The sequence below is a fragment of the Triticum aestivum genome, chromosome 1A (genome assembly GCF_018294505.1).
Source record: "Triticum aestivum cultivar Chinese Spring chromosome 1A, IWGSC CS RefSeq v2.1, whole genome shotgun sequence".
NCBI lineage: Eukaryota > Viridiplantae > Streptophyta > Magnoliopsida > Poales > Poaceae > Triticum > Triticum aestivum.
In genome coordinates, this window is record NC_057794.1 from 596,465,492 (window position 1) to 596,481,569 (window position 16,078).

Consider the following 16,078-nt stretch of genomic DNA (forward strand, 5'->3'; position numbering starts at 1 on the left):
ATTGGAGCAGGAGCTGGCTCAGGAGCTGGCTCAGGGGGTGCCCAATTATTTTCATTTGTCAACATATTATTCAATAGAATTTCAGCTTCATCCGGTGTTATTTCCCTGAAAACAGAACCAACACAACTATCCAGGTAATCTCTGGAAGCATCGGTTAGTCCATTATAAAAGATATCAAGTATTTCATTTTTCTTAAGAGGATGATCAGGCAAAGCATTAAGTAACTTGAGAAGCCTCCCCCAAGCTTGTGGGAGACTCTCTTCTTCAATTTGCACAAAGTTGTATATTTCCCTCAAAGCAGCTTGTTTCTTATGAGCAGGGAAATATTTAGCAAAGAAGTAATAAATCATATCCTGGGGACTACGCACACAACCAGGATTAAGAGAATTAAACCATATCTTAGCATCACCCTTTAATGAGAACGGAAATATTTTAAGGATATAAAAGTAGCAAGATCTCTCATCATTAGTGAACAGGGTGGCTATATCATTTAATTTAGTAAGATGTGCCACAACAGTTTCAGATTCATAACCATGAAAAGGATCAGATTCAACCAAAGTAATTATATCAGGATCAACAGAGAATTCATAATCCTTATCGGCAACACAAATAGGTGAAGTAGCAAAAGCAGGGTCAGGTTTCATTCTATCTTTAAGGGATTGCTTATTCCATTCAACTAATAACCTCTTGAGCTCAGATCTATCTTTACAAGCTAAAATAGCTGCAGAAGCTTCCATATCAAAAACATAACCCTCAGGAATAACAGGCCTATCTTCATCATCACTTTCATCAATATAATCAGTTTCAATAATTTCTTTCTATCTAGCCCTAGCAATTTGTTCATCAAGAAATTCACTAAGGGGTACAGTAGTATTAAGCATAGAAGTAGTTTCATCATAAGTATCATGCATAGCAGAAGTGGCATCATCAATAACATGCGACATATCAGAACGAATAGCAGAAGCAGGTTTGGGTGTCGCAAGCTTACTCAAAACAGAAGGTGAATCAAGTGCAGAGCTAGATGGCAGTTCCTTACCTCCCCTCGTAGTTGAGGGATAAATTGTTGTCTTAGCATCTTTCAAGTTCTTCATAGTGTCCAGCAGATATAAATCCCAAGTGACTCAAAGAATAGAGCTATGCTCCCCGGCAACGGCGCCAGAAATTAGTCTTGATAACAAACAAGTGTAGGGGATCGCAACAGCTTTCGAGGGTAGAGTATTCAACCCAAATTTATTGATTCGACACAAGGGGAGCCAAAGAATATTCTCAAGTATTAGCAACTGAATTGTCAATTCAGCCACACCTGGATAACTTAATATCTGCAGCAAAGTGTTTAGTAGCAAAGTAATATGATTGTAGTGGTAACGTTAACAAAAGTAACGGAAGCAAAAGTAATATTTTTGGTATTTTGTAGTGATTGTAACAGTAGCAACGGAAGAGTAAATAAGCGAGAACCAATATAGGAAAAGCTCGTAGGCATTGGATCGGTGATGGATAATTATGCCGGATGCGGTTCATCATGTAACAGTCATAACCTAGGGTGACATAGAACTAGCTCCAATTCATCAATGTAATGTAGGCATGTATTCCGAATATAGTCATACGTGCTTATGGAAAAGAACTTGCATGACATCTTTTGTCCTACCCTCCCGTGGCAGCGGGGTCCTAATGGAAACTAAGGGATATTAAAGGCCTCCTTTTAATAGAGTACCGGAACAAAGCATTAGCACATAGTGAATACATGAACTCCTCAAACTATGGTCATCATCGGGAGTGGTCCCGATTATTGTCACTTCGGGGTTGCCGGATCATAACACATAGTAGGTGACTATAGACTTGCAAGATAGGATCAAGAACACACATATATTCATGAAAACATAATAGGTTCAGATCTGAAATCATGGCACTCGGGCCCTAGTGACAAGCATTAAGCATAGCAAAGTCATAGCAACATCAATCTCAAAACATAGTGGATACTAGGGATTAAACCCTAACAAAACTAACTCGATTACATGATAGATCTCATCCAACCCATCACCGTCCAGCAAGCCTACGATGGAATTACTCACACACGGCGGTGAGCATCATGAAATTGGTGATGGAGGATGGTTGATGATGACGACGGCGACGAATCCCCCTCTCCGGAGCCCCGAATGGACTCTAGATCAGCCCTCCCGAGAGGTTTTAGGGCTTGGTGGTGGCTCCGTATCGTAAAACGTGATGATTTATTCTCCTTGATTTTTTTCTCCCCGAAAGCAAATATATAAAGTTGGAGTTGGCGTCGGAGGAGCTCTAGGGGGCCCACGAGGTAGGGGCGTGCCCCCTCGTGGACAGGGTGTGGGCCCCCTGGTCTTCATCTTTGGCAAGGATTTTTTATTATTTTCAACTAGACGTTCTGTGGAGTTTCAGGTCATTCTGATAACTTTTGTTTCTGCACATAAATAACACCATGGCAATTCTGCTGAAAACAGCATCAGTCTGGGTTAGTTTCATTCAACTCATGCAAGTTAGAGTCCAAAACAAGGGCAAAGGTGTTTGGAAAAGTAGATACGACGGAGACATATCAAATACCCCCTTATCCTTTCGTAAGTACAATGGAGTTCCCGAAGGGAGACAACTTCATCATGATGCATTGGAATAAAGAATTGAAGATATCAACGAAAGGGATTAACTTCTTCGAGAAGATCCGTTAGAATATCGTAACCAGAACTTTCCCCCTTACTCCCCTCTTAAATCTCGGGACGAGATTTCTTCTAGTGGAGGAGAACTTTGACGCCCAGATATTTAATCTACAGTGAACCTCTGCTCATGATGCCACGCCACCTCGATTTTTGTTGCTAATCTCGCATTAGTTCGAAGCCAATTCAAATTCAAAATTCAAAATCAAGCAAACAATAAGACTTTTCAAATATTAAAACTAAAATGTTCAATAAATAGTAGGTAAATCAGAGGCTATGATAACATTGTAAACAACATTAATGAAATTTGATAAGTGACTTAAACAACCTCAAACAGTGGCTGAAAACATTATTTAATAACTTTTTTATTAATAAAAAATAAAAATGAAATGATATTTACACCAAACTAGTTTTTGGTGGTAGGATATATTGTGCTGTGATTTGTGGGCCAGCTCTCATATTTTACAAAACTCATTTGGTGCCCAAACAATTAGCCAAAACAAAAATAAAATAAAATAAAATAAGAAAAAGTAAAACAAAACAAAACAAGATACAAAAGAGAAAAGCGAAAAAGGAAAAAACCCACTGGGATCTGACCCACCAGGCCGGCCCACCTGGCCTAGGTCGCCCCCACTCACTCCCTTATCCCCACGCAACCGCAAACCCTAACCCCCTGTCGCCCCATTCCTCCCCCCCCCACGACGGGGGAACGACCCGCCGCCGCTGCCGCCCGAGGACCTCACCGGACCTCCCCACGGGCCTGCCTCCCCTGCGTACGGCGTCTCCGACTTCCTCCTCGAGCCCCTCTGCCCCGTTCCCTACAAACCCCGTGAGGCCTCACCCCTCTCCACTCTCCTCTGTCTCGCTTCCGCCCGACGCGCGCCCTCCCCTGCTCGCCGCACTCGCACCGCACAACGCGCCGCCGCACACGCTCGCGCCCGGCCTCCCACACCTCCCGCCGCGGCGCCCCTTCCCGCCGAACGGCCCCTGCGGCCGCCCCACCATGCCGGCCCTGGACCTCCCCGTATGCTGCACCACGTGGCCGCCGCCTCTCGCACACCCGCGCCCTCGCCGCTGCTCGCCCGTGCCGTTCGTCCGCTCCGGCCACGCCCTACCTGCCCGTGTCCCTCGCCCCGCTCACCGCCGCATCCAGGAACCGTCGCCCCGCAGTCGCCGCACTGCGCCGCGCTCGCCGCCTGCCCGCGCGCCGCGTCGCTTCCCTCACCGCCTGCGTCGCGCCGCTCCCCTCGTCGCCTACACCGTCACCTCCCGCCGGCGAGCACACGCCCTGGGCTCGCCGAGCCTCCCCCCGTTGTCCGCGCTGGTGCCAGCGGGCGGGCGCCCGCTGCGCCATATCAGGCGGCGCCCGACGCCCGCTACCGCCCGCTACCGCCCGAACCGCTATGGCCCCTCTGGCCCACAGACATGTGGGGCCTAGCCCCAGAACATTATAAAAAGAGAATTAAAAATAAATAAATAAATAAATAATCAAAATAATTAAAATATTAATTAATTAACTTAATTAATCCTGATAAGATTAGCCTAATTAACCAATTAGCCTAATTAACTATTGTTAATTAACTAATAGTGTATGACATGCGGGACCCACACGTCAGCGACCGAGTCAACACCTCTGTTGACTGCTAACGTCAGCACGCACTATTCTGGATCATGTTGATTTATAATAATTAAATAAATCCTAAAAATGATTTAAATCTTTTAAAATTAATATAAAATAAACCGTAGCTCGGATGGACAAACTTTTTGCATGAAAGTTGCTCACAACGACGAGACAAATCCAAATACGCAGCTCGTTCGTCCGCCACACATCCCTACCATAGCGAACACGCAACTTTTCCCCTCCGGTTCGTCTCTCCGAAAATGCGAAACTTCGGGGATACTTTCCCGGATGTTTCCCCCCTTCGCCGGTATCACCTAATACCGTGTTAGCGCATACCTAGCACCGCGTATTACCTTGTTATGTTTTGTGATGCTTTGTTTGCTCCGTATTTACTATTTCTCCCCCCTCTTCTTCTCCGATAGACACCGAGACCGTTGCTGATGCCACTGAGTTCGACTACGTTGTTGACAACCCCTCCTTGCCAGAGCAACCAGGCAAGCCCCCCCTTTGATCACCATATATCGCCTATTCCTTCTCTCTACTGCTTGCATTAGAGTAGTGTAGCATGTTACTGCTTTCGGTTAATCCTATTCTACTGCATAGCCTGTCATTATTGATACAGTTTTTACCCTTACCTGCTATCCTAATGCTTAGTATAGGATGCTAGTGTTCCAACAGTGGCCCTACACTCTTGTCCGTCTACCATGCTATACTACTGGGCCGTGATCACTTCGGGAGGTGATCACGAGCATATGCTATATACTTTATACTGTTACCTTACTATGATACTGTTCGGAGATGGGGGCTGAAGGGGCAGGTGGCTCCATCCCGGTAGAGGTGGGCCTGGGTTCCCGACGGCCCCCGACTGTTACTTTTTGGTGGAGCGACAGGGCAGGTTGAGACCACCTAGGAGAGAGGTGGGCCTGGCCCTGGTCGGCGTTCGCGGATACTTCAATTAACATGCTTAACGAGATCTTGGTATTTGATCTGAGTCCGGCCACTAGCCTATATGCACTAACCAACTACGCGGGAACAGTTATGGGCACTCGGCGTCGTGGTATCAGCCGAAGCCTTCGTGACGTCAACGACTGAGCGGTGTGTGCCGGATTGGACTGGAACGCCTGCTAGGCTAGGTCTGCTTCCGGCCGCCCTCGCAACGTGCAGGTGTGCAATGGGAGATGGGCCTAGACCCCTGCGCCATAGGATTTAGACCGGCGTGCTGACCTCTCTGTTGTGCCTAGGTGGTGCTGCGACGTGTTGATCTTCCGAGGCCGGGCATGACCCAGGAAAGTGTGTCCGGCCAAATGGGATCGAGCGTGTTGGGAAATGTGGTGCACCCCTGCAAGGGAGTTTATCTATTCGAATAGCCGTGATCTTCGGTAATAGGATGACTTGGAGTTGTACCTTGACCTTATGACAACTAGAACCGAATACTTAAAAAAAAACACCCTTCCAAGTGCCAGATACAACCCGGTGATCGCTCTCTAGCAGGGCGACGAGGAGGGGATCGCCGGGTAGGATTATGCTATGCGATGCTACTTGGTGGACTTGCCATCTACTCTCTCCTACATGCTGCAAGATGGAGGTGGCCAGAAGCGTAGTCTTCGACATGATTAGCTATCCCCCTCTTATTCTGGCATTCTGCAGTTCAGTCCACCGATATGGCCCTTTACACATATACCCATGCATATGTAGTGTAGCTCCTTGCTTGCGAGTACTTTGGATGAGTACTCACAGTTGTTTTTCTTCCTATTTTCCCCCTTTACCTTCTACCTGGTTGTCGCAACCAGATGCCGGAGCCCAGGAGCCAGACGCCACCGTCGACAATGACTCCTACTACACTGGAGGTGCCTACTACTACGTGTCGGCCGCCACCGACGACTAGGAGTAGTTTAGGAGGATCCCAGGCAGGAGGTCTGCGTCTCTTTCGATCTGTATCCCAGTTTGTGCTAGCCTTTTTAAGGAAAACTTGTTTACTTATGTCTGTACTCAGATATTCTTGCTTCCGCTGACTCGTCTATGATCGAGCACTTGTATTCGAGCCCTCGAGGCCCCTGGCTTGTATTATGATGCTTGTATGACTTATTTATGTTTTTAGAGTTGTGTTGTGATATCTTCCCATGAGTCCCTGATCTTGATCGTACACGTTTGCGTGCATGATTAGTATACGATTGAATCGGGGGTGTCACAATAGGTGGCCTGACGTAGCTTTTTCAGGTCCAAATTTCCAGCTGCCGAAATTCTCCCTCTTTGTGTATACCTTGCATATTATGAGAGAAAAGGCATTAGAATTACTCCAAATAGCATTATTATGGATAAAACATCATAAATAACAGTAAGGAGACATGATGCAAAATGGACGTATCAAGGTGGTGTTCATACCTTCTTGAGAAGCTGTCGTTGGTGTGATACCGGGTGCCTCGACATGAAGAAGAGTCTTCGGCCAAGGCAAGAACAAGCTCTTGCATGCGCCAATCCGTTTAGGGGTCTCCTCGTCATCGACTGGTACCGGAGGAGGCAAATCCTCGAAGCCCGCTTTGACACTGGCCACGTTAACCTTGAAGACGCCATGGGGCATCTCTCGGTTGTGGAACATGCGGTCCTTCGGCTTCACAGTCATTGCCTTTCCCACGGCCACCTTCTGGCCATTGATGTCGTACAGTAGGGTATACGGGGTATCGTCGGCCTACGAAGACATGTCTACGACGTCAAACATCTAAAAGGCATCTGAAACAGAAGGCTATATACATGCTGGTGAAAAGGGTATGGCGCGTAATTACCATGATGGCGTTGAGCTCAGCCATAGACGAAGCCCCGCCGAGCATGCTAGAGACGGAGGTCGGGCTACTATGAATAGGAGCGGGACCTTTTGCGGTTACTTGAGCAGGTGTTGGTGGTGTGATGTTCATCGAATTGCTCCCGACGTAGCTGGGAAGGGGAAAGTCCGGTGGCCATTTTTCTGGATTGCTCTTTGACCAATCAATAATTGCCAGAATCAAGCTGGTAATAATTGAAGATTGGAAGTGAGCCATGACGTCAGCCACCGCTTCATTGACCGCTGCATTGACTACCCCGATCAACTCTTCTTTGGTCTCAGCTTTGGTCTTATTGACCGCAATCTCGACCTTCTCGTCGATGGTCTATTGAGTAAGCAACCGTCTCTTCCTTCTTTCCTCTGGCTGCTCGTGGTAGCATGTCTTCCACGAGGTGCCATCTCCTATGCCGTGCACACGTCTATAGGACGGCGGTTTGTTCTCCGGACCTTTTTCAGTATCTTCAGGGCCCGGTTGAAAGGGGTGTCCCACTTGGGCCTCGCCGATGACTCTAACGACTCGTTGCTTTCGGCTGTCTTTTGGTGCTGCTCTTTCTGTAAAAGGAACGTGGATGGTTTACTAATGTGACAAAACTTGTAGTCGAATTGATTGGAAGCTAATATAATAAGGTGGTACTATAACAATTACCAGAAGTCTTATGAACTCCCTCGTGTTCGGGTCCGTGTAAAAGATCTTATTGATGCGGTCCCACTTGTACTGGGCCCTGATCCAGTCATGCTCCAACGGGTCGGTGAACTCCGCCAAGGGGTCTGGGATTCCGTGACTTTCATGTTCGGTGTCCTCCTTGGCCCATACGTGCCTCTTCCCCTCGTAACCACGACTTCCGAGGCGGTGGGGAGGCGTGTTCCTGGCCTGGAGCGCCTTCATTTTCTTTGACCTTTGCTTGACTTCTTCTTTAGCGCAAGTCTTCTTGAATTTTTCAAAGTCCTCTTCCTTTAGTGACGGATTGTCAGCATGAATCTTGGACCACGGTTCATTCTTCGCAATCGCTTTTCCCACCCTAACTTTCCAGGCGGACAAGTCGTTGGTGAACGTCACCATCGCCTTGTTGTTTATCTTTGTCATGGCGTCGTCGTCTGATGGAGGTTTGCTTTGGTCCCGGCCGGGGAACATGAACCTATCGTGCAACTTCTTTAGGAGCATGTGCTTCATACGTGGTATCTTCTTCAACTTCTCGTTGTTGGTGTTGGCGGTTTCCCTGAGGATGCATCCTAGTTGATTGCCCCAGCACGGGTGCGCTTGCTCCGGCGCCGTTAGATCTAATTTCTCGGGGTGCATCTTCGTGACCACAATTTGTCCGACGCCGAGCTCGTTTGGTCTTCGTGTCCTCTTCTGCTTCGGTGCTTTACCGGCTACGACAACATCGTTGCCGGTCTTAGGGGTGGTGCCGGTGCCGGTGTCGGCATTGGTTTCGGGGTTGGTGCCAGCCGCCACCCTACACCCGCAACTGGTGTTCGTCCAGGTAATCGAAATAATGATTTGCTGCCTCGAGGGGGTCTTCTTCAAGGCGACCAGAACCCCCGACTTAGGTGTGGCTAGACATGCTTTCTATTCAATAATTGTAAATAAAAGATATAATGAAGAGAAAAAAGGGGCCTATGTTTGGTCGGAATGTTGATTCATTCCCCTTCCGACAAAATCCCGGGCACTCCATAGGTCCTAGTTTCTAGCACAAATCACGGAAATTTTCGGCATGACCTTTGCTAAAAAGTGGACATATGGAGCTCCTGAAAATTGCCGAAACGAAAATGAATCAACATTCCAGCAAAACATAGGCCACTCAGATATTCTTCGACATTCAACCAACTTTGCAAAATCATATAACAACAATGACATATGAGCATCACAGAAGCACTTATATAAAGCAAGTACACATAGTGAAATGACCTCACTAAACATTGCAAGATAGTGGTATTTTCAAAAACCAAAAACCTTTGTAAAATGACCTCACTAAATATTTGCTACCATTTTTTATTTATTGCTAAAAAAGTCCACTGTTTTAAACTCGGTTGAAGCCACATCAAAACCTTGTGATAAAAGTAGCAAAATATCGAGCTTAAGTCTTGCTCATCCTCGAGCAAGCAGCTAAGAAATAAGAAGAATGAAATGGAGGTTGACAAATGAGTGGAAAGGGTTTACATGCTCGTGAAGATATAATATATCATTGATAACAAAACCTGCAATCTTAATTAAGAGAATAGTTGCAACATTTGAACTTAAAATTCTTGCCCTAAACCCTTAAATTATATATGCATGCATGCAATTCTTATTGCATATATCTCAAAATTCTTGCTTACTCTTGGGGTGCATGCAACTAGCTGCTGCCTATAACCATACGAGGCTTTTTCTTCAAGGGCCACGTTCTTGCTCTTAGTTCTTGCAGCGGAGGGGGGACGAATGGCGGCGCTTCTTATAAACTTCAAAAAAGATCATGCATAATAAAGTTCAGAAAAGACTCAATTACTTTCAATGAATATTCCAATCATAAACCCACAATTCATCGGATCCCAACAAACACAATGCAAAAGAAGATTACATCAGATAAAACTCCAAGAAGATCGAGGAGAACATTGTATTGAAGATCAAAGAGAGAGAAAAAACCATCTAGCTACTAGCTATGGACCCGTAGGTCTGTGATGAACTAGTCACGCATCATCGGAAGACAGTAAGGATGAAGTAGAAGCCCTTTGTGATCAGTTCCACCTCCGGCAGAGAACCGAAAAAAGCCTCCAGATGGGATCACGGAAGAACAGAAGCTTGCGGCGGCGTAAAAACTGTTTCTGTTGGCTCTCTGTTGGTTTGGGAATATTTGGCAGTTTATAGAGGTGCAATTATGTCAAACGGAGTTGCGTGGGAGTCACGAGCTCAGGGGGCGCACCTGATGAGCTCGTGACTCTCCCGTAAGTCTTCTGGCCTCCTCCCGAGCCTTACAGGGTCCCTTCTGGTAAAAAAAAATCACTGTAAAGTTTCATCTTGTTTGGATTTTGTTTGATATTGATTTTTTCTGAAAAGTAAAAAATAAGCAAAAAACAGGAACTGGCACTGGCACCACCGGGTTAATAGGTTAGTCCCAAAAATGATATAGAATAGCATAAAAATGTATATAAAGCATCCAATATTAATAATATAATAGCATGAAACGATCAAAAATTATAGATACGTTGGAGACGTATCAGAATTCTTTTCTCTTTTGTGATGTTACGGTGAATAGGTATGGAGATGGGTGCATGAGAAGGAATGACCTTCGACGGTTCTTCTTCTTCGGATCTATTCTCCCTCTGTTTTGCATGGTGTGGTGGCGGCTGCGTCTCTCTGATGGTGTGCTCCCCTTCACTAAAGTTGTTCCTGTTGAGGTGGAGCTGGCGGCGGGTGGTATGATCACTGGTCCGAGTAGACGTGGTCTAGTGATCTGATTGTTCTGGTGCATTTTTGTCCAACAGGAAAGTTGCCCCATTTATTTAGGTTCAATTGATGGGATGTTGATTGGTTTCCTTGTTCCAAAAGTATATTTGTTTTGCACATGAAAGGGAAAACACGTTTTCCTCTTTCTCAAAGGGTTGGAGTCACAAAGACGCGAGAAATAACAAAAACTTGGTTGAAGCCACATCAATCAAAAGCTTGTGACAAGAGTAGCAAAATATCGAGCCATAAACTCCCCCACGCTTAAGTCTTGCTCATCCTCGAGCAAGCAGCTAAGAAATAAGAAGAATGAAAGGGAGGTTGACAAATGAGTGGAAAGGGTTTTCATGCTCGTGAAGATCATTACGACAAAACCTGTAATCTTAATTAAGAGAATAGTTACAACATTTGAACTTAATTCTTGCTCTAAATAAAATTATGTATGCATGCAATTCTTATTGCATATGTCAAAATTCTTGCTTGCTCTTGGGTTGCATGCATCCAGCTGCTACCTATAACCATATGAGGTTTTTTCTTCAAGGGCCACGTTCTTGCTCTTAATTCTTCTTCAAGCAAGTCTTGCGGAGTCCATTTTTTTATAATCCTTTTTTCGAAGAAGAAAAAGGAAAAAAAAATATATGATCCTTTTTTCGAAGAAGAAGAAAAAAAATGTCCCCACCGCCTCGGACGGACAGAAGCCCATTTTACTACCAGCATGGCCCGGCCTAGGCCTGTTTATCCTCCCTCCATACCATCCATATCCATACCATATAGTAATATCTTTCCGATCCAATCCAATCCCAACCCTAGCAAACCAAACCAAACCAAACCAAAGCCAAGGAGAAATCGGTTGCTCGAACCCTATCCTCTCCTCTCCTCCCCGCAGCCGCCCAAAACCCTAGCGCCGGATCTTTCTCCCCCCCTACCGACCGTCAATCCATCCATGTGAGTCTCTCTCGGGCGAGATCTGGTTGCTTGGTTGCTTGGTTTCTACCTAAGCTAATCTAGGGTTTGATTACTGAATTCAGGATGGGAGAGGCCAAGGAGAACGACGTGTACGAGGAGGAGCTGCTCGACTACGAGGAGGACGACGACAAGGCCCTCGACGCCTCCTCCAACGCCAACGCCAAGCCCGCCGCCGACGCCTCCCAGCCCAAGAAGGGCTACGTCGGCATCCACAGCTCCGGATTCCGCGACTTCCTCCTCAAGCCCGAGCTGCTCCGGGCCATCCAGGACTGCGGATTCGAGCACCCCTCCGAAGGCAAGCCCCCTCATATATACTTTTTTTTTTCTCGACTTCAGCCGTCCATTAATTAATTACTACTTGAATAAAGAAAATTTCACCTGCTGCGAAAATCGACCAAATTAATAATGTAAGCTCAAGCCAAACAAATCTAACTGTTTCAATAATAGTGTAGAAAATCAGGTTTCGACCCTAATTCATTTCGCCATTTAGTCTAGGAATAATTAATTACTTGTCTCTGTTAAATAAATATAAATTAACAGATTAACAAGAGATGCGTAAACTGCAACATACCGACCAAGTTAATTAATTAATAGGTGCTCAACATAACATGTTTACAATAACATACTTGTAACCTGTCAATTTAAGTTAAGCTTTAAGCCAAGCTAACAGATTCAATAATGTAGCAAAGTTTTTGGCCGGAATCGGGCTTTTTTCACAACTACACTTCTGATTGTGAAATGGCAATATGCCATTTACCTTATTACTTTAGTGTGTTCGGCAACTATTTCCTTCAGATCCTGGCCACATGATCTCTATTAGGCTACATGTCTAATTCAACTCAACTGCATTTTTTGTTGTCGTTTGTTGTTTTGCTTGCTGTGTGAATCTCATGTGTAGTATTTGCTATGGTGTGAACTGCACTTTGGGTGCTATGTTTCCTATTTTCCTGTGCATTTTATCCAGTCAAATTCTGGCCAAGTTTAAACACTTAAGCTTACACTTTCTGCTTTTTCAAACATTGGTTTTGGAACTGGATGTATGGAGTATGAACAAAGTCAACTGAACCAACTTTGCTATTCTCAGCTTTACTTAGTCAACTTTGCTATATTACCTAGTCCATCGTTTTTCAACTTTGTTGTTCTCAGCTTTATTTAGCCAGCTTGTTGATGATATTCTTTCGTTGCTGGTATGTATGCAGGTATACTTTCTCCTGACATTTCCCGTTGGAGGGAAATATGGTAAAACTTTCCATTAACCCGGGACCCAGAAGCTTCACTTTTTACTCACTGGGGTGCTGCTCCGATTTTATTTGGTTCCTTCCTCCACATCAGTGCAACATGAGTGCATCCCTCAAGCAATCCTCGGAATGGATGTCATCTGCCAAGCAAAATCTGGGATGGGGAAGACTGCTGTCTTTGTCCTGTCGTCTCTCCAGCAGATCGATCCTACTGCTGGTCAGGTGGCAGCGCTCGTATTGTGCCACACCAGAGAGCTGGCTTACCAGGTGGGTTTATGAATATATGCTTTGTTCTATTCCCACACATTTTCTCCCTTGTTTGCTCATTTGCCGCCCTTGTCTTGTGCAGATTTGCAACGAGTTCGAGAGGTTCAGCAAATTTCTGCCTGAATTAAAGGTTGCTGTATTCTATGGAGGTGTTCACATCAAGAAACATCAGGATTTGCTCAAGAACGACTGCCCCCACATTGTTGTGGGCACACCTGGGAGGATTCTAGCTCTAGCTAGAGACAAGGACCTCTCTTTGAAGAATGTGAGGCATTTCATTCTTGACGAGTGTGACAAGATGCTTGAGTCACTGGGTAATTTGTCATCCTTCACTTGCTGCTATCATATCATTATGCCCTTGACTGGATGACAAATATGTATGCATTCTGCAGACATGCGGAGGGATGTCCAGGAGATTTTCAAGATGACACCTCATGATAAGCAGGTCATGATGTTTTCGGCAACTCTCAGCAAGGAGATCCGTCCCATTTGCAAGAAATTTATGCAAGATGTAATGCCCCTGCCTAATGTCTTATCTCAATTGCACAGTGCATCATATTTAAGTCGTGTCCTCCACTGGTTATCAGTTATCAATAGGTTTGTCCTTGTTTTTTGTAATCTTACATGTATAGAGTTCTCTCGTCAAGTCGTTTTTTTCTTCTGTTTTCCATTACTACCTTGCATAGGGCAATACCGTGGAAGCCATTTATGAGTCTTTCAATTGGTTTGGGTATCTGTCAGTAGCTGTGGTCAGTTTCTGTTGGGAACCAGTCTGGAGGTTAACTATCTGGACTCTTAGTTTGCTGCACTTAGTCACGCACATATGGAGTTAGCTGGTGGATGTGGAGTTTCAGTGGAGTTTAGCTGGTGGTGGTTCTGGTTCTCATTTTCAATGTTGCCATATGTCAGCCTGGAATTGTCTGTGATGCACTGTTGCAATGGCTGATGAACTTGATTGGAACAAACATGGTGTGCAACAGTGCAGAACTGAAGTTCCACGCGGGGGCAGCATCTTCTGAAGATGAAGGAATTCAGATACTTGGAATGTACCTGTAGATTGATGCTGGAATGCTAATTTCTTTCATCTACCATTTGTTCCCTTACAGCCTATGGAAATTTATGTTGATGATGAGGCAAAGTTGACCCTTCACGGTCTTGTTCAGGTAGCTTTTGTCGTTTTACACTGTTTTGCACGTTCATTTCACTAGTTTTTGTTCAACTGTGTGATTATACTGTCTTGTTTTTGCAGCACTACATAAAATTGACTGAGTCAGAGAAGAACCGAAAATTGAACGATCTCTTGGATGCTCTCGATTTCAACCAAGTTGTGATATTTGTGAAGAGCGTTAGCAGGGCTGCAGAGCTGAACAAGTTGCTTTGTGAATGCAACTTCCCTTCAATCTGCATCCATTCTGGCATGACCCAGGAAGAGAGGTATATATATATGTGCTCTCTGCTTCATGTTGTTGAATTGCCAGTTGTAGTATGGTGGTCTTGTTGTTCTCTTGCTCAAATTGTGTGTAAATTTGTTGTAGTTGTTTCTCCTGGTTGTTGTGCCTGTGTGGGAAGAAGCATATGGTTGCATATACATATAACCATCTTTTCTAACCTATGAAATACGTAGTTGTGAATTATTTATCAACTGGTGCTGCAGATGAGATGCTATTTTGTGCTATATACTAATAATAGTAATAATGATTACGGCACTTGGTTGTTAATTTTGCAGGCTGACCCGATACAAGAACTTCAAGGAAGGGCACAAGAGGATTCTTGTGGCGACGGATTTGGTTGGCAGAGGGATCGACATTGAGCGTGTCAACATTGTGATAAACTATGACATGCCTGATTCAGCTGATACCTACTTGCACAGGGTAATACTCCATGCATGCGTGCATGTTCCTTGCTTGGTTGGGATGCTGCTGCTGCTCTAGGTAACCTAGAAGCTAACTTGGTGGTGATGCATGCATGCAGGTTGGAAGGGCTGGGCGTTTTGGCACCAAGGGACTCGCCATAACTTTTGTTTCGTCGGCCTCGGACTCGGACGTCCTTAACCAGGTTGGTCCATCTCTGTTTTTGGATTGCATGATTTTGATCAAGTGGAGTGACAAGGAAGATTGTTTTATGAATGAATGAAGGTGCAAGAACGGTTTGAGGTGGACATCAAGGAGCTGCCTGAGCAGATTGACACTTCAACATACAGTAAGTGGCGCATAGATAGCTGGTGGGTTGTTTGGAATGTATAATCTGCTGTCTCTGATTTGTTTGTTTCTCCATGGCATGATATTGCAGTGCCGTCGTAGACCCGCGCCGACATTGCAAGGAGGACGGAAGGAGAAGATGGAATCCTTGAATGTTTTGCTTGAAGTGATGCTGTTTTTTGCCTGCCCTGCCCTGCCCTGCTGCCAAGGGAGGGAGGCAGCAGGAGCAGCAGCTGTACCCTATTTAGTCTGTTATTTAGTCTGAGAGATGTTGGTTTGTTACTTAGGCCAAATGATGAAATGATTTTACTTGTGCTAGAATTGGATGGATGGATGAATGTATGATGCATGGTTTGCTTTGAAATTTTAAAAATTATGATTATTACCGTAGTTTTCAAACCATCATTATATCGTCATATTATTATTTATCATATACAATGGTACAATGTTCCCAGATTATATTTTTGTTTCTTGTTTTCCATCCTCGCAAAAAATTTGTTACATCTTGAGCATTCAGCGTTCTCTTTTTCTGCTGCTGCTGCATGTGAGTCTATTTTCTCATGGCCAACAAATGCATTTTTAACCGAAATGAAAATCAGGTGACTGATGAGTTTGAAGGAGACAAACAATTAAGATAATCTAAATATAAGTCCTTTTAGAGATTTAAGATTCTATATAATAATTCGGAGCAAAATGAGTCTATATATTTGTATATAGTTTATTATAATAGAATCTCTAACCTTTTCGGCATTTTTGACAAAGCCGGAGCTCTTATCTGGCGTGCGTGCAGGACAAATCTTAACATAGTCAGCTATAAAATTAGAACCCTTGTGTATCCTTAAACGTCCGAGCCATCCGTTCTTGTGCCAAAATGTTA

At 44.8% G+C, this 16,078-nt stretch overlaps 1 protein-coding gene across 2 annotated transcripts; it reads left to right on the forward strand.

Annotated features, from left to right (window-relative positions):
* The first annotated feature begins 11,287 nt into the window (after nt 1-11,287).
* On the forward strand, nt 11,288-15,680 carry LOC123071061 (DEAD-box ATP-dependent RNA helicase 56). Of its 2 annotated transcripts, XM_044494532.1 has the most exons (11): nt 11,288-11,477; nt 11,561-11,793; nt 12,831-13,003; nt 13,086-13,317; nt 13,396-13,514; nt 14,110-14,166; nt 14,253-14,437; nt 14,730-14,874; nt 14,975-15,058; nt 15,139-15,202; nt 15,293-15,680. In XM_044494532.1, coding segments are annotated over exons 1-11 (1,305 nt in total). In that variant the 5' UTR covers nt 11,288-11,475; the 3' UTR covers nt 15,304-15,680. The 2 variants fall into 2 exon arrangements, 1 of the variants encoding a protein (XP_044350467.1); XR_006434117.1 differs by having other exon boundaries at nt 14,975-15,202.
* Nucleotides 15,681-16,078: the final 398 nt, after the last annotated feature.

What these genes read in the sequence shown, in the direction of transcription:
- LOC123071061 (XM_044494532.1), top strand. An exon ending in ATTCGAGCACCCCTCCGAAG is followed by an intron (nt 11,794 to 12,830) that starts GCAAGCCCCCTC and finishes CCTCCACATCAG; the next exon opens with TGCAACATGAGTGCATCCCT. An exon ending in GGCATGACCCAGGAAGAGAG is followed by an intron (nt 14,438 to 14,729) that starts GTATATATATAT and finishes TTAATTTTGCAG; the next exon opens with GCTGACCCGATACAAGAACT.